Source organism: Danio rerio, chromosome 20, assembly GCF_052040795.2.
Source record: "Danio rerio strain M-AB ecotype USA chromosome 20, GRCz13ab, whole genome shotgun sequence".
Lineage (NCBI taxonomy): Eukaryota > Metazoa > Chordata > Actinopteri > Cypriniformes > Danionidae > Danio > Danio rerio.
This window is the reverse complement of record NC_141040.1, coordinates 7,382,285-7,410,089: the sequence shown is the minus strand read 5'-3', so window position 1 is coordinate 7,410,089 and position 27,805 is coordinate 7,382,285. Positions and strand designations below refer to the sequence as shown.

General features: G+C 35.7%; 4 protein-coding genes across 7 annotated transcripts in view; 2 read left to right on the top strand and 2 right to left on the bottom strand.

Moving 5' to 3' along the window:
- The window catches only part of dsc2l (desmocollin 2 like), a 1,349,056-nt gene that overhangs the window by 60,138 nt on the left and 1,261,113 nt on the right, over positions 1-27,805 (top strand). The window lies entirely within an intron of this gene.
- tns3.2 (tensin 3, tandem duplicate 2) overlaps positions 1-27,805 on the bottom strand; it is an 817,627-nt gene that overhangs the window by 112,601 nt on the left and 677,221 nt on the right. The window lies entirely within an intron of this gene.
- Positions 513-27,805, bottom strand: si:dkeyp-51f12.3. 3 transcript variants are annotated; one of them, NM_001328139.1, is given in 5 exon segments: positions 4,211-4,367; positions 4,396-4,778; positions 19,522-19,949; positions 24,937-25,008; positions 27,469-27,805. In NM_001328139.1, coding segments are annotated over 2 exon segments (567 nt in total). In that variant the 5' UTR covers positions 19,914-19,949; positions 24,937-25,008; positions 27,469-27,805; the 3' UTR covers positions 4,211-4,367; positions 4,396-4,603.
- dhcr24 (24-dehydrocholesterol reductase) overlaps positions 24,106-27,805 on the top strand; it is a 65,170-nt gene continuing 61,470 nt past the window's right edge. The window contains exon 1 of the mRNA XM_087296691.1: positions 24,106-24,264. The gene's annotated coding sequence lies outside the window, so the exon portion shown is untranslated. The remainder of the gene's footprint in view (positions 24,265-27,805) is intronic.

Here is a 27,805-nt window from a genome sequence, read left to right as displayed (position 1 = left end):
ATTTTATGTTTGAAATGATGACAGTAAATAATATTTGACTAGATATTTTTCAAGACACTTCTATACAGCTTAAAGTGACATTTAAAGGCTGAACTAAGTTCATTAGGTTAACTAGGCAGGTTAGAGTAATCAGGCAAGTTATAGTATAATGATGGTTTGTTCTGTGGACTATCGGGAAAAAAAATGCTTAAAGAGGCTAATAATTTTGTCCCTAAAATGAAGTTTAAAAATTTGAAAACTGCCTTTATTCTAGCCAAAATAAAACAAATAATATACTTTTTCCAGAAGAAAAAATATTATCAGACATGCTGTGAAAATTTTCCTTGCTCTGTTAAACATCATTTGGGAAATATTTAAAAAAAGAAAAAAAAATCAAAGGGGGGTTAATAAGTCTGTCTTCAACTGTATGTCTATGCCTAATATCCAATGGCTAGTAAGTGAGTAATTTTTTAATTTTTTTTTGTCCAGAGACTGTTGTGTACACCATGACTTTATATAAACTTAACTTTAATGTGTGATATGACAAAAACTTTATTCAAATGAGAAGCAAGCAGATAGCTACTAGTGTATTTATTCAGATACGTGTACCATTTTAAAAGATATTAGTATTAATTCATTAGATACTAGTTCTTATTAGTAGAGACTGGTATGTATTAAATGCTGGTGCCCGTAAAAAAAATGATACAGTTAAAAACTAGTATATTACTTTGAAAAAAAATAACATAACTAACTTTTCTAATAAGTGTATGATTATACGCTTATTTATTTAATAGGTCTGGTTGTTTATTAAGTTCTAATATTTAATAAATAAGAACTGGTATCAAATGAATAAATGCTAGACAGTAATAAATCAAATCTAGTATCAGTTATATAAGTATTAGTTATCTTGTGATTAAATATTGGATATCTACAACTGGAATACATACTAGTTAGTCACAATACATATATCCCAATAGCAGATTACCATGGAAGTCAATGGCCAAAATGTTTTATATACTTAGTAGTCACCTTTGAAATAAGTACTAGAATCCAACACCTGAATGTTATCACTCGATAGATTGGGTGTTATCAGTGATTATCAGCTGAAAGAGAGGACTTTTGCGGCTACTAGTAGGCGCAGAAGGCTGTAATCATCCATCTACATGATTAATCAGCTGTACTAACAGAGAAGACTCCAGATCCAGATCTGTTTTTACATTACTGTGATGTTTTAGGTTTTAGAGTTGGGGTAGGGGTAGATGTTAATAAAATACAATTAATGGAAAATTTTATAAATTATATAAATAATTATCGTGGTTAATCAGCTATACTAATAGAGAAGACTCCAGATCCAGATCTGTTTTCACATTACTGTGACGGTTGGGTTTAGAGTTGGGCTAGGGGTAGACGTTTATAAAATACCATTAATACAAATTCATTCATTTATTAATTTTCTTTTCGGCTTAGTCTCTTTATTAATCTGGGGTCGCCACAGTGGAATAAACCGCCAACTTATCCAGCACATGTTTTACGCAGCGGATGCCCTTCAAGCTGCAACCCATCTCTGGGAAACATCCATAAACACTCATTCACACTTATACACTATGGAAAATTTACAGTAGCCTACCCAATTCACCTGTACCGCATGTCTTTGGACTGTGGGAGAAACCAAAGCACCCGAAGGAAACCCACGCGAACAAAGGGAGAACATGCAAACTCCACACAGACACGCCAACTGACCCACCCGAGGCTCAAACTAGCAACCTTCTTGCTGTGAGGCAACAGCACTACCTACTGCGCCACTGCGTCGCCAATTAATACAAACAAATACAAACTTTTATAAATAATATAACAAATTCTTGTTAACTTCCGGCCACAGCCGTATGTGATCTATAGCTGAATAACCATGTGGATGGATGATTACAACCTTCTGAACCTACTAGTAGGCAAAGAACTGGCCCATATCTATCAGCTGATAACCACTGATAGCACTTATTCAATCGAGTGATAATATAATCAGCTGAATCTAGTTAATATGTGTAAGTATCCATTAAATAAGTAAAAAGAACTAATAAATAAGAACTAAACTAGTATCTATATTGAATATGTGCTAGCATCTATTTAATAGGTACTTCTATCTAGTAAATAAGAACTACTGAATATGTGGCGGTATCTATTCACTGTAAAAAAAATGATAATAAGCCAAGCCAACATATATTTTATGTTTCTTTAACTTATTTTTATGTTGATCAGGTTTCAACTAAATTTTTTAAATATCAAAATTTTGTATCTAAATGTTAACTTTATTTGGTTGATGTAAGCAAGGAACTAGTATTTAATCCCAGCAAGCATCAAACAGAACCTAATGTCAGTTTGAGGTTAGTTAGTTCACGACACAACATAAAATCAACTAAAGATCGACGGCTAATGATGTTAGCTTTTGACATTGGGCGTCAAAATTTGACATTTAAGTTACATCGAATTTTAGTTAGGTAATTACACAACTTAAAACCCACCAAAGATAAATGTTTACTGATGTAAGACTTTGTATAAACGTCATATCATGACATGGTTGGATGATACGGTTGGATTTTAGTTAGTTAACGCCACAGCCTAAAACCAATCAAATATCCATGCCAGATGACGTCGGTAGTAGATGTCAGTAAATTTTGGTCACCTGACGTCGCAACCAAAATAGAACCAAAGATCCATGTTATATGCAGTTGTGTGCCTGTTGTGCTAAAAGTGAAACGTGAAAGACATGCGCTATAAGTGAAATGTGTAAACAAAAGTGAATAAGTGTGAATGTGAAAGTGTATGGGTGTTTCCCAGTACTGAGTTGTGGCTGGAAGGCATTCAAATTTTGGTTGTATAAGAAAACCGGGTTGACTTCGAATCCCAATGTCAGTTTGAGGTCAGACTTCAATGTCAAGATAATTGTTACAACATAAAATCAACCAAAGATCGATGGCAAATGATGTTAGCTTTTGGCGTCAAAATTTGACATTAAAGTTACATCAAATTTTAGTTAGGTAATTACACAACAGAAAACCAACCAAAGATAAACGTTTACTGATGTGAGACTTTGTATGAATGTCATATCATGACGTTAAAATTATGTTGGATTTTAGTTAGTTAACACCACAGCCTAAAACCAATCAAATATCCATGCCAGATGATGTTGGTAGATGTCAGCTGACATCAGTATTAGACAGCAAATGTATGTTAAATTTTGGTCACCTGACATCGCAACCAAAATAGAACCAAAGATCAATGTTATATGCCGTTGTGTGCCTGTTGTGCTATAAGTGAAACGTGAAAGACATGCGCTATAAGTTATATCGGTAAACAAAAGTGTATAAGTGTAAGAGTGTATGGGTGTTCCCAGTACTTGGTTGCAGCTGGAAGGCATCTGAATTTTGGTTGTATAAGAAAATTGGGTTGACGTTAGAACCCAATGTCAGTTTAAGGTCAGATTTCAATGTCAAGATAAATATTAGTTAGTTCACGACACAACATAAAATCAACCAAGAATCGATGGCTAATGATGTTAGCTTTTGACATTGTATGGGCATCAAAATTTGATATTAAAGTTACATCAAATTTTATTTCGGTAATAACACAACATAAAACCAACCAAAGAAGAATGTTTACTGATGTAAGACTTTGTATGAATGTCATATCATGATGTTAAAATAAAGTTGGATTTTAGTTAGTTAATGCCACAGCTTAAAACCAATCAAATATCCTTGCCAGATGACGTTGGTAGTAGTTATCAACTGACATTAGTATTTGACAGCAATTTTTCGTAAATTGTGGTCACCTGTCGTCGCAACCAAAATAAAACCAAAGATCAACGGTATATGACGTGTGCCTGTTGGAAGGAAGCACTAGCATCTAAAAGATCAATGCAATTTTGCGGCAATTCGTAACTTTTTAATTTAGTGGCTAGTTCGTATTAATTCTTTTGATCTAATTTTTATAATTTAGTACGCTTTGCTCATCACCCAGTGACGGTTGGGTTTAGAGGTGAAATTGGGTGCCACAGCTACTTTTAAAATTGTACATTTTTCATACGACTGAATTTGTATGAATTAGCCACTGAACTGAAAAAAACGTAAAATACGTTTTCTCTTGAGATCAAGCTAAAAAGGTGCATGAAAATAGATACCAATACATTTTAAACATTTAAAACGGTTTGTTGCAACCCTATACATTTTCATTCAGATTTTAGTGACTATGATATAAAAAAAAAAATTAAAAATGAAACAGATTTCTAATTTCAAATATAATTGGTTTATCATAAAAAATAAGTGCTGGCTTATCGCACTGTAAAAAGCGATGAGTTGACTTTACTTAAAAAAAGATAGTAAACTCATTACTTTATAGTTATTAAGTAAACAAACTATGTGCATAATTATTAAGTAAACAAACTATGTGCATAATTATTAAATTTAAGTTGTCAATTTAAGTTGTCTTCTTGCTTTTAAGGTAACAGGTTTACTCCCTTTTTAAAAGTACAACTAATCACTTTTTACAGTGCAAGAGGATTTACATATCTATGCGTGGCCCATTAGACCAGCTCGTCAGTCATTAACGCTGCCATCCAGAGTGCCAGCGGTGGCTATAGTTGGTTTACAGCTATAGTGGTCTTCATAACAGTCTCGTAGGATGGCGGCGGCTCCATTTGCCAGGGCGGAGGGGTGGCAGGTTGGCTCTGTGGACTGGCATCTGAGGCGGGAGGCATCTGGACTGTACTGTGATCCTCTGCCGTAGCTCTTCGAATCCGATCCAGCCTCCTGGGGGAAAGAGAAGAGCAGTGACTCAGGAATAAATGGATAACATAATATTGGAAGTGGGTTAAAAATAACAGTTCTCTAATATTGATTCTCATTTTGAGGAATCACTATGAATTTTGGTATTTATTTGGGGGGATATTATCTTTGATATACTGTGTAATACAGCAGTTGGGGAATGTCAAATATCTGCAAAGTTAGCCCTGTGTATTCAAAACCCATGTGTTTGCCCATGTTCAGCGGATGTATAGCTTTCTTTAGTTCCGATTAATTAGAATGATCTTGTGCTTCACTTCAGAGTTCACCACAGCCATGTAAAACGTATAATGAAAGCAAAACTAAAGAATGCGCCATTAAAATTCTCATACTATTCTGGCATAATAGTCAAGAAACTTTGCTGCAATACCATGTCTGCAGCAGGAACAATAATTTTACACAGCAACTGAAAAAAGTCTCCCCAAACTTGCAACATCAGTAATATGTCTGCAACAGTGATGGTACAGCAGCAAAGTCCCTTGAGTTCCTAGTTATATGCTAGAGTATAGTTCCTAGCCATATCAACCTAGAAAATAGCAACTTTTAATTTTCAGTTGATCTTAGTACACAATGTAACTAGAAGAGTCAAGCTTTAAATAGAAAACTTATCAACACTCCTTAAAACATTTTTAGTGAGATGCTAATGGTCTAATCCGATCCAGTGATCTATGCTAAGCTAAGCTAAAAGTGCTCCTGCCAGAACCTGAGATTGCCTGAATGGATTTAAAAATGGTAAAACTCACTAGTTAAACTAGAACAGAAAAAGTAAAAAGTAGCCTTTTTTAAGGTGGAGTGTTTCTTTAACTGCAGAAAATGCAACGTCATGCAAAAATCTATGAACTGTCGGAAAAGAATAACGTATTTTCTTATCAGGTTAATAACAATAACACAAAAAATACACATTTTTTGGCTGATACTAATATGACCACCAATATGTCTTGCATCATATTTTATGACAGCAGAAATTATCCATTATTTCTTGGCCGACAAACTATTACTTAGTTCTGTTCAATTCATTATTTTGTGGTGCGTTTCCCAAAATCATCATTAGCCAACTAAGGTCACAAGTTCTGTCATTGCAAAGATAGTTTGTTGATTTGCTGTTTCCCTAATCCGCCGCTCCAACAATCATTCGCAAACTGCGTCGCAAACTTGAGCACTCGCAACTACACCTCTAGAGCTGTAGTTAGAAACATTGTTCCTGGCTGTGTTCTATTCCCACTTATTCCCCCTATGCCCAATTCATTTACAACATTCTAATATTCAAAGTTGGAATTATTAAAAATAAAAAAGTATTAAGGTCATCTCTCTTAGGTGTTATTTGCTTTAAAACTAGTTTCACAGTTCAGTTTTAGCAATCTTCATGTTAACAATTGTGCTCCCTTCGCAGTGCACTTTGAAAACATTGATGTCATTTTGAACTCAAGCTGCGTCCCAAATCGCATACTTATGCACTATTCTACGCCATTTTGTAGTATAAATAGTGTAAGTAGTGTGTTCACACTGAAAACTCTTAAAATAATAAGTGCACTTTAATTACCCGGATGATGCACTCATTCAGCCGCTAAAATGAAGTGTGTGATAATGGACACTTCACGCACTCAACGACCGCAGGTTTGCTTACGTAGCGGAAGGGGCGGAGCTATCGGACGCACATGTTGGATAACTTTATTTATTTTGGATGGAGAAAGCAAAATTCTCCTACAAGAGTGATTATAGCGCCTCCCGATGGTGAATGCGGCAATACTCACGATAGGTATTATTTGATAATTCGGTCGTTTATTTCACTGATTTGGCAACCGTCAAACGTCATCAGGGAAACGGTTTGAATTTCCGTTTAGTAAAAAAAACATTAGTGTGCCATTTGGGACAACACTACATACATGTACTATCCTGTTGAGTGTGTAAGTGCATAAGTACAAGTACAAGTACAAGTACAAGTACAAGTGCATGAGTGCATAGTGTATAGTGTGCCATTTGGGACGCAGCTACAGTCTCATGGCTAAAGCTACAGGTGACCTATTACTTAAAATTGTAATTTATGTTACGTCTCCAAAGCTTGTGAAAACGAAAAGCATACGTTTTTATTTTAATTCATAGTGGGTTATTTATTTATTAAGTTTCTGTACTGTATATGACATGGATCTGCTGGTTAGAACTTTCTGCAGTGGTTTACATGTGTCAAGTTGTAAAAGTAGACTTTTTAAAAATAATAATAAATAAACAATGAAAAACAAACAATAAAAATACACAAAGAAATTATCCTTTAAAGAAGTAGTTACTCCACCCAGTTTAGAGCATCATTATGGGCGTTTTACGTTATAATGAACATGGTTCAAGCGATGGATCTGCGACCGAGAAACTACGGGTTTTGGGAAACACTCGTTACTACATCATTCTTTTCCCAAACGATCCATCGTACTATGATAGTTCAGCCGCGAGTTACGTCGATGTGTGGAAAACGCACCCCTGGTCAATAAGGACAATAACCATTATAACTAAACACTAAAATAACCATTTATTTTAATTATACGATGAATTATACGATAATCTGTCATGGTTGTATAGTATCATGCATCACTAGAATATTAGAACAGCAGAAAGTATTTATAATTTATTGGCAGATGATGTATTGTCTTGTCTGGCCAATATCGATAACACTAAAAATAACCATTTAACAGCCGGTATATACCGATATGGACACTGATACTGTACATATCGAATTAAGATTGTGGTGGCACAGTGGCTCAGTGGTTAGCACTGTTGCCTCACAGCAAAAAGGTTGCTGGTTTGAGTCCCGGCTAGGTCAGTTGGCATTTCTGTGTAGAGTTTGCATGTTCTCCCTGTATTTGTGTGGGTTTCCTCCGGGTGCTCAGGTTTGCCCCACAGTCCAAAGATGCGCTTTAAGTGAAATGGATAGACAAAGGTGTATGAGTGTGAATGTTGGAGTTTATGGGAGTTTTCCTGTACTGGGTTGTGGCTGTAAGGCATCCGCAGCGTAAAGCATGTAGTTGTTATAAATAAAACAAATAGATTAGGTTCATTCCGCTGTGGCAACCTCTGATAAATAAGGGACTGAGCTGAAGAAAAATGAATGAATGTATCTGTGTTTTAACTGAATTAGTTTGTGTGTTGTCCTTTAAGGAGTTCAACTTTTAAATATATGTTTTCAATATATATTTGTATTTGCACATATAGTAAAAATATGAAGTTCATAGTTCATTTATTAATTTTCTTTTCAGCTTAGCCCCTTTATTTTTCCGGGGTAACCACAGCGGAATGAACCGCCAACTTATCCAGCACGTTTTTACACAGCGGATGCCCTTCCAGCCACAACCCATCTCTGAGAAACATCCACGCACACTCATACACTACAGACAATTTAGCCTACCCAATTCAAGTTCATAATTTATTTTCCTTAATTTGTAAAATTTTACATTTTTGTTTCATGTCAGAAACTACTTTCTGTTTAGTCACTTCCTGTTAGGGCTCCAGGCTCTGTATGAAAACACTGACAGGACATGTGCTCTCTCTGTTAATCTTTCGCATCCGCTAAAAAGCATCATGAAGGCAATGCCATAAGTAGTGGTGGGCAAAGCGAGGCTTCATGAAACACTGAAACGGTCAAAGCAAATGTGTCGAAGCTTCGAAACGTTTCGGAAACCCCACTCTAGTTTCACACCTAGTGGTAATTTTTTATGTATTGCACTGGAACAGCATCAGCCAAGAACAGTTGAGCAGATTGAGGTATAAAACCCCACTTTGTAGATTTGAACATTCAAGTGATTTAGTGGAGCGGTGAGGGTTCCTGACTACCATGCAGGGATAGTGGGTTCGAGTCCAGGCTGATAAAGCTATTTTGAATAATTATCATCAGTTTGAAATGCACTGTTCTTGTATCGTTTCGTTTCAACACTGGTCTGACATCCGGATAAACACTTTGTGAATAAATATGACTTGTTTTGGTCATAAAACAGGGTTGTTGCTAGACCAGAGATGGTTGTGGCCAGAAGTTAACAAGAATTATTTATATTATTCATTAAATTTCCCAGGGCGAAGCAGTGGCGCAGTAGGTAGTGCTGTTGCCTCACAGCAAGAAGGTCGCTGGGTCGCTAGTTTCGAACCTTGGGTCAATTGGCGTTTCTGTGTAGAGTTTGCATGTTCTCCCTGCGTTCGCATGGGTTTCCCCTGGGTGCTCTGGTTTCCCCCACAGTCCAAAGACATGCGGTACAGGTGAATTGGGTAGGCTAAATTGTCCATAGAGTGTGTGTGAATGTTTCCCAGAGATGGGTTGCAGCTGGAAGGGAATCCGCTGCGTAAAAACCTGCTGGATAAGTTGGCGGTTCATTCCGCTGTGGCGACCCCTTTTTAATAAAGGGACTAAGACGACAAGAAAATGAATAAATTTCCCATTGTTTTTGATAAACGTCTACCCAAATCCTAAACCCAACCATCACAGTACTGTAAAAATATTAATTATTGTTTTACAGTGTTACAAAAATTATGCTAAATTGATGCCGAATTCGCAGTTGTATCCTATCTAGACTATACCATAAAACAGAAACATGATTAAAATACATAAAATCATGAATTCAAAGTATATGAACAAGTCGGGATTCGAACCCAAAGGTCATTTAGAAACACAGTAACAACACGCACACTCACAGTCCACTAGGCCAAATGAAACAAGTTTACTCTGACCCTGTCAGTCGAGTGCAGACTCGCCAGGTCTTGAAACACTTCTGAACTGATCGATGCTTTGAATCGCTTTAGTCACGTGACCAGGTGTTTCAAAACACTTTAGTCACGTGACCTGGGTGTTTCGGATCATGCTTCGGTGCAGTGTTTTGAAACACTTGCGCTTCAGGATCTGGACACTGTGTCGAAACGCCAGTTTCACGTCAGCCATCCCTAGCCGTAAGTTCATTTAACATCAGAAATGTTAAAGATAATATCTTTGTGAAAACAAAAAATGGTTGTTTAATATTGTTACCTCTACTATGAGGAGAACTGTAGTTTATGTTATGGTCTAGTTTTCGTCTCGTTTTTTTTTTTTTTTTTGCCTGCGTCTGCTCAGTGCAACCTTACTGGAAAATAATAATAATAATAACGCAACTAAACAAAATAACATTATAACAAATAATTTTGTCTTGTTTTAGTCAACGAAAATCAACATTTTAGCATAGTTTTTTATTTTGTAAACCACATTTAGTTTCGTTTTTCTCCATCAACAAAATTGTATTATAAGTTTAGTGAGGTGTCAGATTCAATGTCAAGCAAATCTATGCCCTTGGGCCTAGCAACAACATAGTTTGAGATTATGGCTTATTATTTTCTTTTCGGCTTTATCCCTTTATTAATCAGGGGAACCGCAAAATTATCCAGCAAATGTTTTACGCAGTGGATGCCCTTCCAGTGGTTGTGGCTTAATGTACTTTATTATCAGAAGAACAGAATTTGTTTTCTATTAAAAAAGTGAATCTAACTTTAAGTTCAAACCAAAGATTTTGAGTATTTACTATTTTTCCTTTAAACTACTGTAGTTTAGTTGCCAAAAGGACGCAGGGAGGGGAGAAGGGGGACCCCTAGGCACTTATTTGATGGCTTCAGCATGTTAAAAGAAACAAAAATCTCGTCTCTCTTCCTCCCAATTCCTCCCTCCCTCACTTTTCTGGGCTCATGTACAAACGCTGACTGCTTTCTGTTAACATTAGCACTGTGGTCAAAATGAACCGCTCTGCTCTCTTGGATTCTTTGATTTCTTCTACCACAACGACATTCTCCAAACAACAAGCCCATAAATAGGTTTAAACATAAACTACGATCATTATGAAGTGCCATCGCCTTCGTAGTATTTGAATGGCGATGTGCCCTTTCGTTCTTTCTCTCTCTCTTTCTCTCTCTTTTCTTTCAGACAAGGAAGACAGAAAGAATTTGGCGGCCAGCAGCTGTTCAGTCTTTGCTTGCTATATAAACATTACCTCAACGTAACATTTTCTCTCAGTTTCTCCATTAATTACATTACACGATTGCATGTTGTCCAGCAGCGGATAATTTAAGTGTTCTTGATTGCTTGGACAAAGAGAAATGAGTTTAAACACTTAAACTAATTACTGTAATTCACAGAGCACTGCATTCACACAGGAGGAAACCCTTACAATTCTAAATGAACCTCTGTGATCTCTGTACCACTGAAGTGACCAAACAAATTGTTTAAAAACATGTTCACCAAAACAATGATACAGTAACTTACAAAAATCAGCTTTTTGAAATAACTCTTCCATTTTTACATGCAAACCAATTACCCGTTGGAGTTGAGGTAATGAGGTATTTAATTAACTCATTACCTTCAACACTGAGTTTAAAACTTATTTCAAATTAGTCAACTACACTCATTTTTATTGTGTCAGACGCAGAGCACAGATGCTCTTGATTCTGGAGGTCATTAATAATATAATAACACTAATACTGAAAGGGTAAGGCGTTTTTACCCGGAAGGGACGTGATGGTGGATAAAAAAAAAATGGGTGGAAGAAAAAAAAATGGGTGGAAGAGAAAAAAAATGGGTGGAAGAGAAAAAAAACTGAGTGGAAGAGGTGGGCGGGGATGACTTGCCTTAGGCCCAGTACAAAAAAACAGCAACAACCTCTTCCCAGCTATAATACAGACACTTCAAACAGCTATAATAAATACTCTGATGGGTGTTTTGAGCTGAAACTTTACAGACACATTCTGGGGACACAAAAGACTTATAATAAATATGAAAAAAGGCGTAACCTATGTGCCCTTTAACATGATTTGCAGTTTCTTGAATCGACTAACAATTCAGCTTTATAAGACCTCAACATATTGTCAAGAGCCATTGGTATAGAGTGGAGGAACTATGACGTCACTTTGTAGGCTAATCGGCTGCTAGCATAAAACTGGTTCCCTCGTGAAAATCCCTATGGGATTTTCCCATAGGCTTTTCGAAGATTACAAATAATAAGCTCTGTGTTCAAACACTGTTCATTACACTTACAAGTTTTGTCCAGCCGTATAATTCTCACACGAAAATACAACTTTGAGCACTTTTGGATCTTAAATGCAAACGCAAGAATTGAAAAGCTAACATTAGGCTATTAACGGTCTACAGGGGCCTCGGTGCGCTCGTCTGTGACGTCAACCCCACCCTGCTAGTACAGACAACTTATCAAGCTTATTTTTTAGAAATATTGTCCATGAAAAAGAGTTAATTTCTCTGTTTATTATATAATAATCCACACTATATATTATAAACAAATAAATACGCAAAACACATAGACCTATGTGCCTTTTGGATCATTTTTACGTGGGAAATACATCTGTTTTGCTTTACGGTTGTTCTAAAAGTTTTAAAACTGTGTGTATAAATCTGCCTACATAGTTTTATCATCAGACATGTTTAAATAAGTGTATCGCTCACGTGCACACAGCCTGCTTACCTTAACAGACAACAGAAATGAGGCGAAAGGAGGAACAAGTCTATCAAATGCCTGCAAGTTCCATCATCATGGACACAGAGCAACATTCAATATTCCTTTTATGTCACAAAGTACAGTATTCACCTTATTCTCAGCTGTCGAGCGGGCGCTGCCATTTGAATCTTTTGTCTCGCGACTTCCGGTCACATTCACTCATTTTTTGACGTTAACAACTGCTCGTTACGCTGCTTGATGTTGCAATTTAATATTTTCTTATTATAATATGCTACTTGGTCTGTGTAGTCATGCAAACATTTGTTTGTTGAGCAAGTAGTTTGGCCATTTTCTGCTGTTTATTATTCCTAGTCATTTCTCCCATAGGCGACTGAATCGGAAGTTCTAAGACAATCGCGAAAACAGGCGCACTTCTTCCGCATTTTAGAATAAGGTCAATACTTTACATTTTATGGAGGAGTGTAAATATTGCAGTTACGACCAAGCTAAATGTTCAGATGAACAAAAAAAAGACGAAAAATCACTTTATCTGAAAATGACAGGTAACATGCATGTATTTTACACATTTATTCACACGTTTGCATTACTGAGAGCAGGAAAGAGACAGGCTGCACTAGTAAGCACGTATTTTCATAATATTGTTTATTAAAATAAATGATCAACAAATGAATCTGTCTCGACAGCCTTTACAAGTTAAGGAATTATCAACACAATCTGAATTCCCAATTAGAAAATGACTACAAACTATAAAGTACTATTCATGAAAATACCTAAATAACAGAAAAATAAAAATGTCCCAACGCAAGCGAGCTGCGCTCCAGACCAGTTCAGCTCGATGACGTATAATGTCTCCGACGCCGCCTGTAGTCCCATTTAGCAACTTGATAGCAACCGTATTTTTAAAGAAGCATAATCGATTTAAAAACTCAAGAGTGCGCTGTAACTGATGTGTTTTATGTCGTAGAACAAAACGTGAAAGTATCTTGAGTTTGTGTTAGCCACGAACCTTATTTAAGCGATTTTAGTGGAACCCCATTGAAAAAACCCATTGACTTTGGGACAAGAGAACCGGAACTGCTAAAATGCTAACTTGCTTCCGGGTTTTTGCATACAAATTGACGTCATAGTTCCTCCACTCTATTCCTGCTTTGTTTTCCTTTCCTTAGGACAGGAGAGTTTCAGCTAAAATCTTCTTTAATGTTCTAAAGAAAAAGTCACCTATTGGATGTCCTGAGGGTCAGTAAATCATTCATTTTCCTTCAGCTTCGTCACTTATTTATCAGGGGTGGCCATAGAGAAATGAACCGACAACTATTCCGGCATACGTTGCATGCAGCAGATGCCCTTCCAGACTCAAACCAGTACTGGGAAACACCCATACACTCATTAAGTTAATCAGCAAAATAAAACACAAACTAAACAAAGTATGAATATGATATGAACGTCTCGCATCAAACATGTTGGATATTGCTCCTGCTTTTAGAGGCAAATGTAAACTTTACCTTCCGGCTAGTAAATTGAGCTTTCACGCTAGGAAATAAATGTAAACAGCAGTGACATGAGTTTATGGACGGGGTGCAGACTCGCTATGTCTGCCGTCTCACACTGCAGACTGTTTTCACTGCTGACCTACTTCTATAATCAGAACATTTGTTACTTCTGCTTAACTTTGGCTTTCAAACCGAGAGCGCGTCGAGAAGACACAGAGCACCCTCTTTTACTTTGCATATTTGTATAAACTGAAGCCAGAGATGTACGGAGTGTGTGCAAAACCACCAATCGATGGATTGTTTTTGAGCATTCTCACGTTTCACAACAGGAGCCCTTTTCAAATAGGAGGTTAAGTAAAAACTCTGAGTATTTTAACCCTGACATGAGAGAAACTATGGGTTTTCCGTTTCAAAAATGGCAGGTTTGTCAAACTGGAGAAAGCAGGGAAGGTCAAGCCTGTTTCTGAATAAGAGGTAACTTTAACTCAGAGTCAGTTACTGTGGTAACTTAATCTGTGAACCTAACCTGGTCAGGAGCAGGTTTTATTGTCTAAACTCTGAGTTTCTTTCGGTCTCCTCCTCTTTTTTAAAGACGAAGCGCAATTTCTCGCCTTAGCCTTATATTTTCACCCACCTGTTTTAATGCTCATTTTGGAGATGCGCATAAAAACAATTGATGGAAACGTCATGATACACATAATGTTTGAAAATACGCATTGTAAAACATGCGCATAACCGAGTAGGATAAGCTTTATATTCGATAAGAAAACATGAGCATAAATTATGGAAACACTTTTACTGAACAAATTCCAGTATGTGCATTAAAAAAGGTTTGTTATAAGAGACCATGATGAACTGTGTGTGAATGGACTAACCATCAGGCTTTTTGTTTTGTTGTTTTAGTCATTCTAATATGCCTTAACCATTTCAGTATTAATGTATAATATTAATTACCTCCAGAGTGTCAACAGTGTCTGTTCTCCGTGTCTCATGGCTTCAAACGCCCCCACTTGTTCATTGTTTGTCAACAGACGCAAGTACATTTATTTAATTAAAAAAAGATTGACGCAGCTTCTCCTATCGCAGTAAATTCTGTTTTTACTGTTGATATTTGGCGCCAGTTAATCAGGAAGTCATGATTTTGTTCTCTGATTCATTGGATGGAAACGCTGCTTTATTCACACATCTTTTATGCGATAAGCCAGTTTTGCACATAAATGTAATTAGCATTATTGGATGGAAACACAGCTATTGCCTACATTTCAGTCACACAAAGAACAAAGTCATGTACAAGAACGGCTTGTCCTTTTTTAATAAATAATTAGCTTAAATTCACAGACCTTCCACATGGACTGTTACTAAATTATTGGGATTATTATTCGTTCTAAAAACTATTTTTTAGTTCTGCTTACAATCTAAGGGCCCTATCATACACCCGGCGCAATGTGGCGCTAGGCGCCACTGCTTTTATGCCTCCTTCATCTCGGGAGGCTTTTTCAGTTCATTCAAAACAATTTGCTTTTGTATAATGTTATTATTATTATTAGCAGTATTATTTACTATATCCATATTTATATTTGTTTTTATAAAAAACAAGCTTAGATTCGCCCACCTGCAGGTTTTAGACCATTTGGGGCACAGCATGTGTATTAGGATGTAACTCAGGTTTTTTAACACACTTCGTTATTCTTGTTCATTTATTCGTTTGCTGGAAATTAGAATTGAATTTAGAAATAGTTTTGAAACAAATATTTGCGCTTAACAAACGAAATTAATTATTTATAGGCTAATTGATGTCTGTGCGTAAAGGTTTCCCTATCCACGAGAGCGAAAGTGAAAGTAGATCATTTATCTCTCATTCTCGCGCGGTACATGCTCTGTTTAACTGTTTTCTTGCAAATGAAATGCTCAATGTTTTTAAACGTACACTTACTTTACGTCATGTCAAGAGCAAATGCGTTTATGGCGCGACGCAACTGGCTCCTAAAGAGAATGGGAGATGAGACTCTGATTGGTTTATTCTCAAAACACACCTATAACTCATTAAGAAAATAAACTCAACCCTTTTAGACCATGCGCCACGGCTCAAAGCGGATTTGTGCATCCTTATATTAGCAAAAATGCATTCTGACACGCCCTCGAAAGTGTTTGCGACCTGCGTTTTGCGCATGGGCCATCAAAATAGAGCCCTAAATGTCATATCAACCTCCTTCACTTAATCAATAATAGCGGCAGACAAGTGCACTTTTACTATGTTTTCCCACACTAACTGTCTGTTTCACTGATGCAGTGGTGTTGCTTTTTTAAATATATGGTCCTATTTGCTATAACTTTGCATTGGCAGATCAAGTTTAGCTGGAGAAAGAAATGCTAATCTCTTTTTTTCAGATGTTACCATGGTCACTTGTAATATCTGCGGTCCATTGATAATGCCTTTTTATAGTCATGGTGTGCGTGCTTAACTCTGAGTAAGTCTACTCAAAGTTGATTGACCCAACTCAGATCAGCTATTCTGAAACACGAAAACTCTGAGTTTTTAATCTCTCTGTAAATCAACTCAGAGTTGGTTAAAACTCCTCACTGAAACAGGCCCCTGATGTTTATCTTGTAGCAATCATGCAAGTATGTGCTAAGGAAAATGTCACAGCAGTTCCTGAAGTATCTTGGGGTCTTTACTAAGGTTACACCATGTTATGTAGAAAATGTTCTACTTCACTACAACCTAACTTAGCTTAAAAGTTTGGGATAATACTCTGCAACTTTATGAAGCTATGAGAATGCTTATAATAATGATTTTAATGATTTAACCACTGATGACACATGGATTGTTTTGACAATGTTGTTACCTTTTTGGGTTTTGGGTTTCATGACCCTTACTGTTTATAACGGGTCAGTAAGCTCTTGTATTTAATCTAAAATATCTTAATTTGTGTTACGAAGATGTACAAAGGTCATCTGAGTTTGGAATGATATGAGCATAAATAATTGATGAATCTGTTGTCTAGAATTTTTAGCTTAGCTTAGCATAGACCATTGAATCTGATTAGACCATTAGCATCTCTCTCAAAAATGTCAAAAAAAGAGTTTAGACATATTTAAAGCTTGAATCTTCTTGTTATATTGTGTATTAAAACTGACTGTAACGGTGATGTGACCCTGACAACGGAGGTGAGGATCCAAACGCAGGTTTTAGATCCTGCAGATTTTGGCTTCAACTTGCCTCAACACCCCTCGAGGAGTTTGGACATGCCTGTCTTAGAGGATGATGAGCTGACAAAACATTGCTTATTTATGGAGAAAATAAAAAAGCACTGCAATGTTGGGCTTTTCTGTGTTTGTCTGAAGTATAAAGCTGCTTGGTCAGTTTTTGTCACTTGACTCGAGGTGAGCTCGCGCGCACCACCATTGAAAACAACAAACTTGCGCACAGAGAAAAAGCGATATGTGAACAGCCCCTAAAGCTATCGTCATATGCGATCTCCAGTTTATTTTCTTTCACAGACATGCTGGATTCAGCTAATTTATTGACAATTAGGTTGCGGATCCATTCCCTGGCAGTTTGTGGGTCCTTCATTGGGACTTTTCCCCTTCGCAAAGAAACCTTTGAAAGAAAATTTCCAAAGACTTCTGTTTGCTAGTATGTGGGTTAATTTTTTATGCGTAAGTGCCGGAGACATAACCGAAAGAATACGGTCAATTTTCTAAATAAAACATCATTCAGACTCAGATAATAATTAAAACTGAAATAATTGAGTTCTTGTGCGGCACGGTACCAATTCAGGGTATATGCAGGAATCCTAAAGATAGTTTTAATATCTTTTTAAGACTTTTTAAAGATCTTCTCAGAATATTTTTAAAGACCTTATTGCCACTTTTCTATTGTTCCAATCAGTATCCAGTGCTTCCCACACATAGACTTTACTTGGGCGGGCTGCCTAGGTATATTTGTTGGTTTTGTATACGTCCACATTTCCTACTGCTGGTTCCCACACATCACATGCTCTGCAGACCCACAGAAATGCGCCTTTTGGGCCAAAATGCACCCGACCGTAGTTTCTAAATCTCATAAAATGTCCAGGATTTGGGTTTTACTTTCAGTTTCTAAAGTTTACATAATTTGTATGCACTTTTTTTGCATTATCTTAATGCAGCTGACTGTGCACGCACAGCCGTGAGAGAAACATTAAATGATTAACCATTTTACAAATGACTCAGATAAACTTTACTATTTACTTGGAGAGAACAAAATATACTGGCTGCTAAATATGTGTACACCATAAGAGAGAGAACAACTGCCTTTACCTGTCAGTGGATGCACATAATCCTAAATAGCATAAAAGTAGGAAGAATAGTGGATTTCTTTTATTTTAACAGCCTTTTTTAAACAACTTTAACCCACTGAAAAGAAAAGGTGTGTCATGTCAAACTAAAATATAGTTCAAAATTACTTTTTTTTGTTTAAAAGGCGTGTTTCAATCAGGCTACCACCGCAAGTATTTTTCAAACCTGTGGGAGGCACTGGTATCAAACCTTTAATTTAATAAACAATTGTTAATAAAAAGTTGTAGTTAAATAAATCAATAGTGTCACAACTGTCTGTGACCACCTGAGGGCGCTGTAGTTCAACGGACTCAGAATGAACTACAGCGTACCAAAAAGACTACAACTCCATACATACCTAGAGCATACACCGGAACACATACACTGATTCTATTAACAGCTGTCTCCGTTTCTGTTGATTATCTGGACTATATATTCCATCATTCCACCACTGTTTGTGATCGCGTCGTTTGTCTTTCTTGTTCCTGTAATCCCCGTAAGTCTAGTATTCCGAGTTTGTTATTCTGATCTTGTTTTTGTATTTTGCCATAGTCTAGTTCGTGTTTTATTTGTTATTCTCACCTGTTTCCAGTAAGTCTAGTTTTTCTGAGCCTTGTCTCTGATTTAGTTTCTTGTTTTGTTGTTTATTTGCTACTTTGTACCATGCACTCTGGACACCTTGTTTTATGTTTGATGTACTGTAAATAAATCTGCACTTGGATCCGCATCTTTTTGTTTTCCTGTTTTGATCACGCTAACTACCGTGACAAATAGAGCACAACCATGCAACAAAACTCGGAAAAAACAAAGCTGGTTGTTTTCAGCGACAGGCTTCAGCCACTGTTTAAACTCGTCTTTCTACCAACCAGGAGTACGCAAACTTACATTTTTCCATTATGCTGTCTGTTTCACTCTATGGTTTTACTTGTGGCTACTTGTGGAAAGCGTGACATCACCTTCCTGCGTTTGACGCAAACTTAGTGACATCACCCGAACGGAGGAGCTTGGCCAGACGCGCCTTGGCCCACACCAATCGCATGGATCGTACACACTGTTTTAAATATTAGAAGGAAAATACATATATTTATGCTTTTTTTAGAGTTCAGACAATGCTTGAACAAAAATTAAGACCTCGCAAATACGAAATTAAGACTTTTTAATACCTTTTAACTTTCTTATAAATGATTTATCAACTTTTAATAATTTTTAAGAACCCGTGGACACCCTGCAATTGATCCAAGAACTGGTACCAATCTACAACCTGGGGGTTGGTGACCACTGCACTAAGGGATTGTAAAATTGGCCTATTTTCAAAAAAGTGTAGTCTTCCTTTAATTCAGTACAACACATAACCAAAGTACATATATCAAAATGACAACTCAATTGAGGCTCTTTATAAAATCATGAGAAATCCAGTTCTCTAACACAAACCAGTTGCCTTACCTTTGCACTGCAATGGCTTGATGGTGGGTGTAACGGGTTCCCGTTCGTGGGTGTAGAAGAAAGTGACCTGGCACAGCTACGTGACTAGACTTGATGACCATACAAAAGGCACGGATGAGGATCAAGAGGCCCAGAAACACTATGGCCAAGCCAATGAGAATAGTATAAGAGCCCATAGTCACGAAGAACACCAGGCCTGCCATCACAAGCAAGACCCCCAGCGAAACCTGCAACCGGTGTTGGAAGGACCTGTTGTTTCTTGTGGTTACATCATCACTGGCAGGCACGCCATTTTCAGCCCTTGTAACAGCACACGAGTCACTGTGCATGTGTGTTTGAGAGTTTGTGCTCCAAGTCAGTCCAGAGTCAGTCCAGCCCTGGAGCCAGTTCATATCCTTGCAGATCCAAAAGAGAGATCGCAGACCATCCTACACATAAAGCAGCCAAAAAGAAGAGTGAACATTATATTACATGCACCATTGATTAATTTTACCAACATTGAAGCCTTGTTTACAAATTTAGCTGCTTTCTTTAAGTCAACTGGATCCCAAAGATTAAAGAAAATGTCCTTGTGTTTTAATCTGTCAGTTTTGTCCAGTTTTAAACACTTTCCAGATATATTTGAGGGGAGGGTCAATTGGCAGCAGATGTTTGGATCTAAAATTGCAAAATACACTTTCACAATTTACTTACGACTGTAAAAGGAGATAATGGAAAACATTTCTGACAACAGCAGACTTCTTTTATGTTGTGTTGTGATAGATGCAAAACTAACAGAACAGTGATCACGTTTACATGGACACCAATAATCTGATTTTAATACGATTGAGACAATTCTCTGATTCTATGAAGAGTCTACCATGTAAACTGCATTTTTTTTTTATCCGATTAAGGTCATAATCAATCTAAACAGGATAGTATATACACACGTTTTCACTATTAACTGCGCTTTAATTCGTCACGGTTAATTAATTGTAAATGCTTCGCAACACCGTGTTTCTGCACAGAACAAAACTGTTGCAACTAAACTGTGTGCTAGTTTGTCACTGACACTAATAACCACACACACTAGATTAACTATGACTGAGGCTATTAACTAAGGCAAGCTCGTGCAAGTTCATTATTTCCACTGGAGGGACTCGCACACAATGCAGCGCGCTCATGCTTTTCAGGCGCACGTCATTGGGATGACAGGGGGCTTTTGTGGCTAAAGTCTGTGGAAGAAGCAGTCCGTGAAAAGTACACAGGTTTGCAAACCCACTAAAAAGTTATTAATAATGGCGCTGATAAGAGCGATCATGTAGTGAATTTTAATCCACCAGCCGAGATCAACCGAGTGATTTCGGAGAGAGCGCTGAAAAACTTTGAGTGGATCAGCTGTTTCATGGCCTGAATCTCGATGCGTTGCATTCACTGCGCGTTCAGCGCAAATGTCCGCTAAATGTAAAACCTAACACTGTACACATCATCCCCAAAGAAGCTCGCCTTTACCAAGTTTAAACTGAAACTGCGGCTCATGACAACAGTATTGCGCTGGTGGTGATCTAGAGAATCCTGCTCTGTTCCGCTTATATGGGCCGGCTGACTCGCTAGCTTTTTTTCACACAGAGTGATGAAAATCAGAGCACAACGAGACATTTGCAATGACCAAACCGAAAGCAAAACTTTTAAAGAGGTGCAGAAGCGAAACTTTTCTTCCTTTCTTTTGTCCATTCTTTCTGTTTATTAAATTGACATGCATATAAAAACAATAGTGCAAAATAAACATTTCTTACTGCAATGCTTCATTTTTTTAATGCAAATCATAGATTTATTTTTCATAAAGTAATAGGACTATTTATAGCAGTTAACTCACACATTCAAGGCAGAATGATAATGAGAAATGTTATTCATTGTTAGTATTATTGTCATCTTCGTCATCAATAATATTTTATAATTATTAGACATTCATTTTGGAATTGTTTATTGTTATTGTTCTGTCATTCATTTACAGCGTAAAATTATTTCTGTTTAAATGTTAAAAACATTAACTTATTTTTAAGCACAAAGAGAGTAATTTACTATTGTTTGTTTTTTATATTATTTTGTGCTGTATTAATTAGTTACTGAGCAGCAATAAATAACACTTGTAAATAAAAGTTTTCATCTTATTTTCTATACTAGTGGGGTTTGAAATTAATGAATGCATAATAATTGTGATAACTGCAACACCGTGATTATTTCTCCAAAATTTATAATCGTTGCATCCCCACTCTGCACCTATCGAGTCAGTAAAGGACCACAGACACCTACAGCACAAAATGCGAAGGTTTTTTTCTTCTCCCATTCGGCATGAGCGATCAAATTGCATTCAAAATCTACACTCTTCCCCTAGTTTTTAATTCATACTCACATCCAATACCTTAGGTTGTCACGAGGGCATGAATGAAATGTTCCTAAATAAAAGTGAAAGTGCCAAACTGCAGTTAACTTCAAAAAGTAAAAAATGAAGCACACAAAATTACATGAAACTTCGGAAGAAATGTGGATTGCGTGACATTAATCGAATTATGTGCTATAACAAGTAAAACAGGATCATGAAAGGAACATTTAAAAAAAGAGGTCATGTAAACCCCTTAATCACATTATTGCCTTAATCAGATTAAGGCAAATCATTTGATTACTGACGTCTATGTAAACGTAGTCAGTGTGAATTTCTTGTTTAATTTCTTCGTAAATTATGCTGCTTTTTCTTTGCCCTTTCAAACCAAACTTTGTCTGTTTTTTGAGATGGCAAAGTTTAAATCTTGTCAGGTTAGTGCACTTCAACAGCACATTCTGTAATGTTTTAGAATTGTATCAGATGACAGAGAGTAGATGTTTTTTTACCCATTTGCGCATGTATTTAATGTCATAAACTTGTAATATGGTTGACCAAAGCACATCTTAAAGTGTTAGTTCACCCAAAAAGGAAAATTCTGTTTTTGACGACTCCCCTTCATGTTGTTACAAACCATTGAAAAAATCTAACATAGTGATATTTTTTTAATCTATGATTACATATTGTGATATGAATACAAATTTATCCAGATGAGTTGAATAACTATTTGGAAAAAATATATAATTTTAGATTGATTGGGATGATTCATAGGCGGTGCATAACATATAACAAACAATCTACAAGCATAGATAAATTTAGTAAATAAAAACGTACAAATTAAATAATCAGCCTTTTATTGTTTTAAGAAGAGTATAAATGTATTCAGGTATACAGTAATTGAATAATCAAATGTAAAATAATACTGCTCAGTCTTTGTTTTATAAACAAATCAGTAAAAAATTATTGTTATCAATTTGTCCATTAATTTGTTACAAATTATACAACATCCTCAAAACCGCACACGTTATTGCACAGTGCTCTTGATTGTGCGCAATATACTGACACTGAGGAGAAGAAACACTTAACATGATCTGTTCTGAGGATGTTTTTAGTACCTTTTTAGAGTAATTAAAAAGAATTTTTATATTTTGGTGAACTAACCCTTTAATATGTGTAAACAAGGCCTATGTGTATCATTTTTGTTTCAATACCATATGCTAGATTAGCTATGTAAAAAATATGAAGCCATTTTAAAGTCAGACAAAGCATTGACATGGAAGATTTAATTTAAGGGTTAATAGTTAATAGTTGGAGACTGATTCATGGTAATCTGTGATAATCAGGATCTCTGAATTCTGCATTGACAGTATGCAATGTACATTTACTAAATCATTGAATTTCTGTGTTATTCTTTTATATTTGTTTTTTATTTTATATATTTTTTATTTTTTTAATCACCTAATCAAACTCTCATACCAACCTCAATTTTTGTTATAACATCAAATTTGGAAATGATCTTGGTTAGACATATGGAGGGTTGCAAATCTTGGACTTGGCAGACAGTACAGTCAATGTCACAACAACAGATTACTAAACGTCTCACACATGAACTAGAAGTAAACTTGGACTCAACAAGACAAACTTGGACTCAACTGTAGGAACCAAACTCATTTTGCAATAACTTCAAATTTGGAATATAACTAGAGATTGGATTCTTGGATACGAATAAATGTGTACCAGTTAAATTTGGATTTAACTTAAACTCAGCAACATGGACTTTGACACTACAGACATTTTATTATATATATATATATATATATATATATATATATATATATATATATATATATATATATATACTTTTATATATATATATATATATATATATATATATATATATAAATATATATATATATATATATATATATATATATATATATATATATATATATATATATAAACATTTCTACTTTATATTTGGGGAAAAAAATTATCAAATTAAAAAATAAGGACCTGAAATATTTACCGTAAACATAAACTACTTTTACACTTTTATTTGTTAAAATGCTTTCCCTCCAGCAATAAAAACCTTAAAATTTTAAACCTTAAAATTTCCAAATCATTCTTAAATTAAAAGTTAAAGGGGTAATTTACTCAAAAATGAGCATTTACTCTCAGACAAGTGGCTCCAAATCTTTGACTTTATTTTCTGTTTAAAACAAAACAAGATATTTAGAAAAATGTTGAAAACCAGTAACCATCCATAGTAGGAAAAACAAAAAGTCTACTATTACTGTGCCAACCGGTCTCTGACATATTATTAAAACTTCTTTTTGTGGGTTAGTTAGAAAGAGGAAACTCAAACAGATTTGGACAAGTGAAGGGTGAGTAAACAGTAACATAATTTTCATTTTTGGGTGAATTATCCCTTTAGGGTATTAATCAGCTTTGTGTGGTAACTGTAAAAGTAATGTAAATTAACTACAATGTAAATTAACTGTCAATAAGTCAAATATGAGTTAAACGAAGTTAAAATAAATCAAAATAACAAATAAACGTAACAACTGCATGTTATAGGCCACAATCACTGATCTATTTAGTATGACTACATAACGGAATTCTCTATTACAGATCATCTTTATATATAAAACTAACAATATAGCCTTTATAGCATTTTAACTGGTAACACTTTTATTTTACGTCACCCTATTACCAAACCATTAACTAAAACTAGACCAAAAATAACTGCTTATTGTTAATAAGGTAGCCTAGCAACGAGGGTTTTATGTTCCATGATAAATGAATATATAATAAGATCACGTTATAATAACTACTAATAACGAAATAATAACAGGCAGGTAGTTATAGCGTAAACTGCAACTCAAAGTGTTACCAAATTATTAGTCAAATATTGTAATTCGTACTGTGACTTTTGATAACAATTTCAGGCTCATAAGTGGCACGTTTTCAGAACTAGGCTACGAGATTTTTTTTTTTTTTTTTTTCTTGTCGTCATATTAACTATTATTGTATACACACCGTATAACGTTACGCACCTTGTCGGGTTGACGCAGTCCGACGTGCGTTTGTTTTCTCCGTGAAGTTGAACATCAGTGGAGGAGTGCAATCCCAACAAACACATTTACGTTGTAGCGATGTCCGCACAACGTTGTATTTTTTTAAAGGCAACGTTGCCGCTTACGTGCTCGCTACATTGTCACAACGTAGAAATGTAAGACGTGAGAAGGCTGTAGCAACGTTGTCGTGCGACATTCAGCAACCGCGAGGCGGCGTTCTTACTACTTGTATTAATATTTTTTGTGGCAGTTTATCAATACTGCCTAGAATACAGGATAAGCAGCAATTCTTTCCCAGTATTGCTTAATATGAAATATTGTTCATTTATTTTTCCTATTTAATTTAACAACTGCATGTGTAAACTTAAAATAACACACAAATGAATATAATCAAACTTTTTATTATATATTTCACAACATTTTATACATACAGTACACATCTAATTATAAGCAAACAGTATAAAGTTTAGATTATTATATATATATATATATATATATATATATATATATATATATATATATATATATATATATATATATATATAAATTAAACTAAAGGGTAAACAAACAAGAAAAGTAAACAAGAAATCATTAAAAATGTAAATAAATATATAAATTAAAATTCAGACACTGGGCAATGAAGCTCTGGACTGGAGAATACAGCAGACCGGGGAGCGCAGCTGAAGACCAGGCATAGTTGTTGGTATGGAGAAAGCAGTCAGAGGAAGAAACAAATTCAACAGATAATCCAGCTTCAGAGATCCACAGCAGACACAAGTCAAAATAGGCAGTGAACAAGAGAGGACAGATGGAAACGACTATGACTAGCAAGTTATTGAAGTTTCAGACATTTATTGTAATTTCATTACATATAAAATCTCCAGTGAGTAATTATGTAGCCTACTTTATTTTAATGCTTTAATAATATATCATATACCAAAATTACATACAATTAAATAAATTTAGAGATACAGGGAAAACAGGTTTGAGTTAACAGAAGTCAGAGTTAGTCTCCGAATACTTACTTAAATTATGAGAAGAGAAAGCGGTCCTGTAGTTGTGGCGTTGCTCGCTGTAAATTGAATGTTAAACTTAGTGTCATTTCAATAACAGCTGTACAAAATAATAAAGTAATTTTTCATAAGCATGATCTATTTTCCACATTATGAACATGCTGTTTTACGTAACATAGCTACATTTATTATGATAGTAAATAGAGTAGTAAACTTCTTACCTCATTCAATTATTCTTTCCATAGATCAGGAATTACAGCAACACTGATCTGAGGTGAATTCAACAGCTGAAAAAATTCTGAAAGACAAGTTACATAAGTAATTTGAAAACAACAGTGAGTGGTTAAACAATAGAGTTTTATGCAACTTACACATACTTAAAATCCAGAAATTATCAATAGAAGATTACCTCCATGTGAAAATAGCCTGTTGAGCAAAGAAAAGAGTGGGTTTTAAATAAATCAAAACATCAATCAAAATAGAAATTTAGACTAGCAGACCTTTTTATTAATATCTATATTAATTAGGCATATGAACATCAACTTATATACTTTAACTTATAGAGATAGCTCACTCAAAACTGACAATTCTGCCATTTAGCCTCATCCTTTATTTGTTCCAAACTTATTTAGCTTTTTTTCTGCTAAACAATAAAGAAGATGTATTAAATAAAGCTAGAAAACTGTAACTATTTAATTAGTGTTTTCTTACTATGAAAGCAAATGCTTACAGTCTTTAGTGTTCAATAGAATAAAGAAACTTAAAGGTTTGGAATCACTTATTATTTACAGGGCAAATAATTCGTGAGTACATATCATTTTTGAGTGAACTGTCCCTTTAACGGGACGCAATCCACACAGAGATGTTTTGTATTTAAAAGTTATTTTGTGTGTTTTGTAAAAAGTGGTTCGGCTCGTGTGATGAAGTATCATACTGACTGATCTCTATGGATATGGAAAAAACTGAACTTCAAAAACATTATTTTCCACTTGACTAAAGACTAGGCGTAGGTAAATAATCAGGAAATGTTTTATCGAGAGATTTAACATAATGATTTTAATGTTGTCGCCGTCCGTGAACGGAATGCTGAAATGTTACTCGCTCGTAATAACTTCATTACGGCTTTTGTGTGTATGTAATGTTGGAACAGATTGTTGTCGAAATCGTAGGTTTGTTTGAATATTCACGATTTACGTATCTTATTTAGCAAGAAGAAATAAAACAAATACTCACGTCTCCTCGGTCGTTGATGAATGAGACGACGGCTTGTTGAAATTTAAACTGATTCAGCTGTGACCAGTAAATGTTGTACAGTGGTTGTCCACGCCACCTAAGCACAACCTAAAGTATGCGGTCCTCGTGATGTTTAAATGGCAACCTTATGACATCGTTGTGACAACCTTTAGCAACAACGTAGAATCCTCAACCTTTTTGCAAGGTTGGTACAACGTTGTAGGAAGGTCGCTACGTTGAGGCAACGTTGTGTGTTTGTTGGGATGTTTTCTCCAAATGAACTGTGTTCATCTGCACATCTGTCTGCATGAACCGAATACGCGTCCAGCTCCGCTTGACCGTGTCATTTCACTCAGCGAGGAGAATCATTTCAGCAAGCTCTTCACTTGATCACAGAAATCTCGACTCAGACTGACATTTCTTTAAATAACCCTTAATGGAAAATCTGGCTCTTCCCACAGTCATCGGTGTTGGTAGTTGTGCCATCTGTTTGAGAGTCTGTGGGCATGTAAATGTAAAAAGGAAGTGGCAGAGTTTATGGGCGGAGGTTGATATGCCACTGTTGAGCGACGTCCGACTCTTGACCGAATGGTTCGTTTGAG

Bases quoted from the DNA above. Each gene is read 5' to 3' on its own strand.
- si:dkeyp-51f12.3 (XM_087296303.2), bottom strand. From the start codon at position 19,913: ATGAACTGGCTCCAGGGCTGGACTGACTCTGGACTGACTTGGAGCACA. The intron at 4,779-19,521 runs GTAAGGCAACTG...TCTTTCCCCCAG, and splicing joins CAAGCCATTGCAGTGCAAAG to GAGGCTGGATCGGATTCGAA.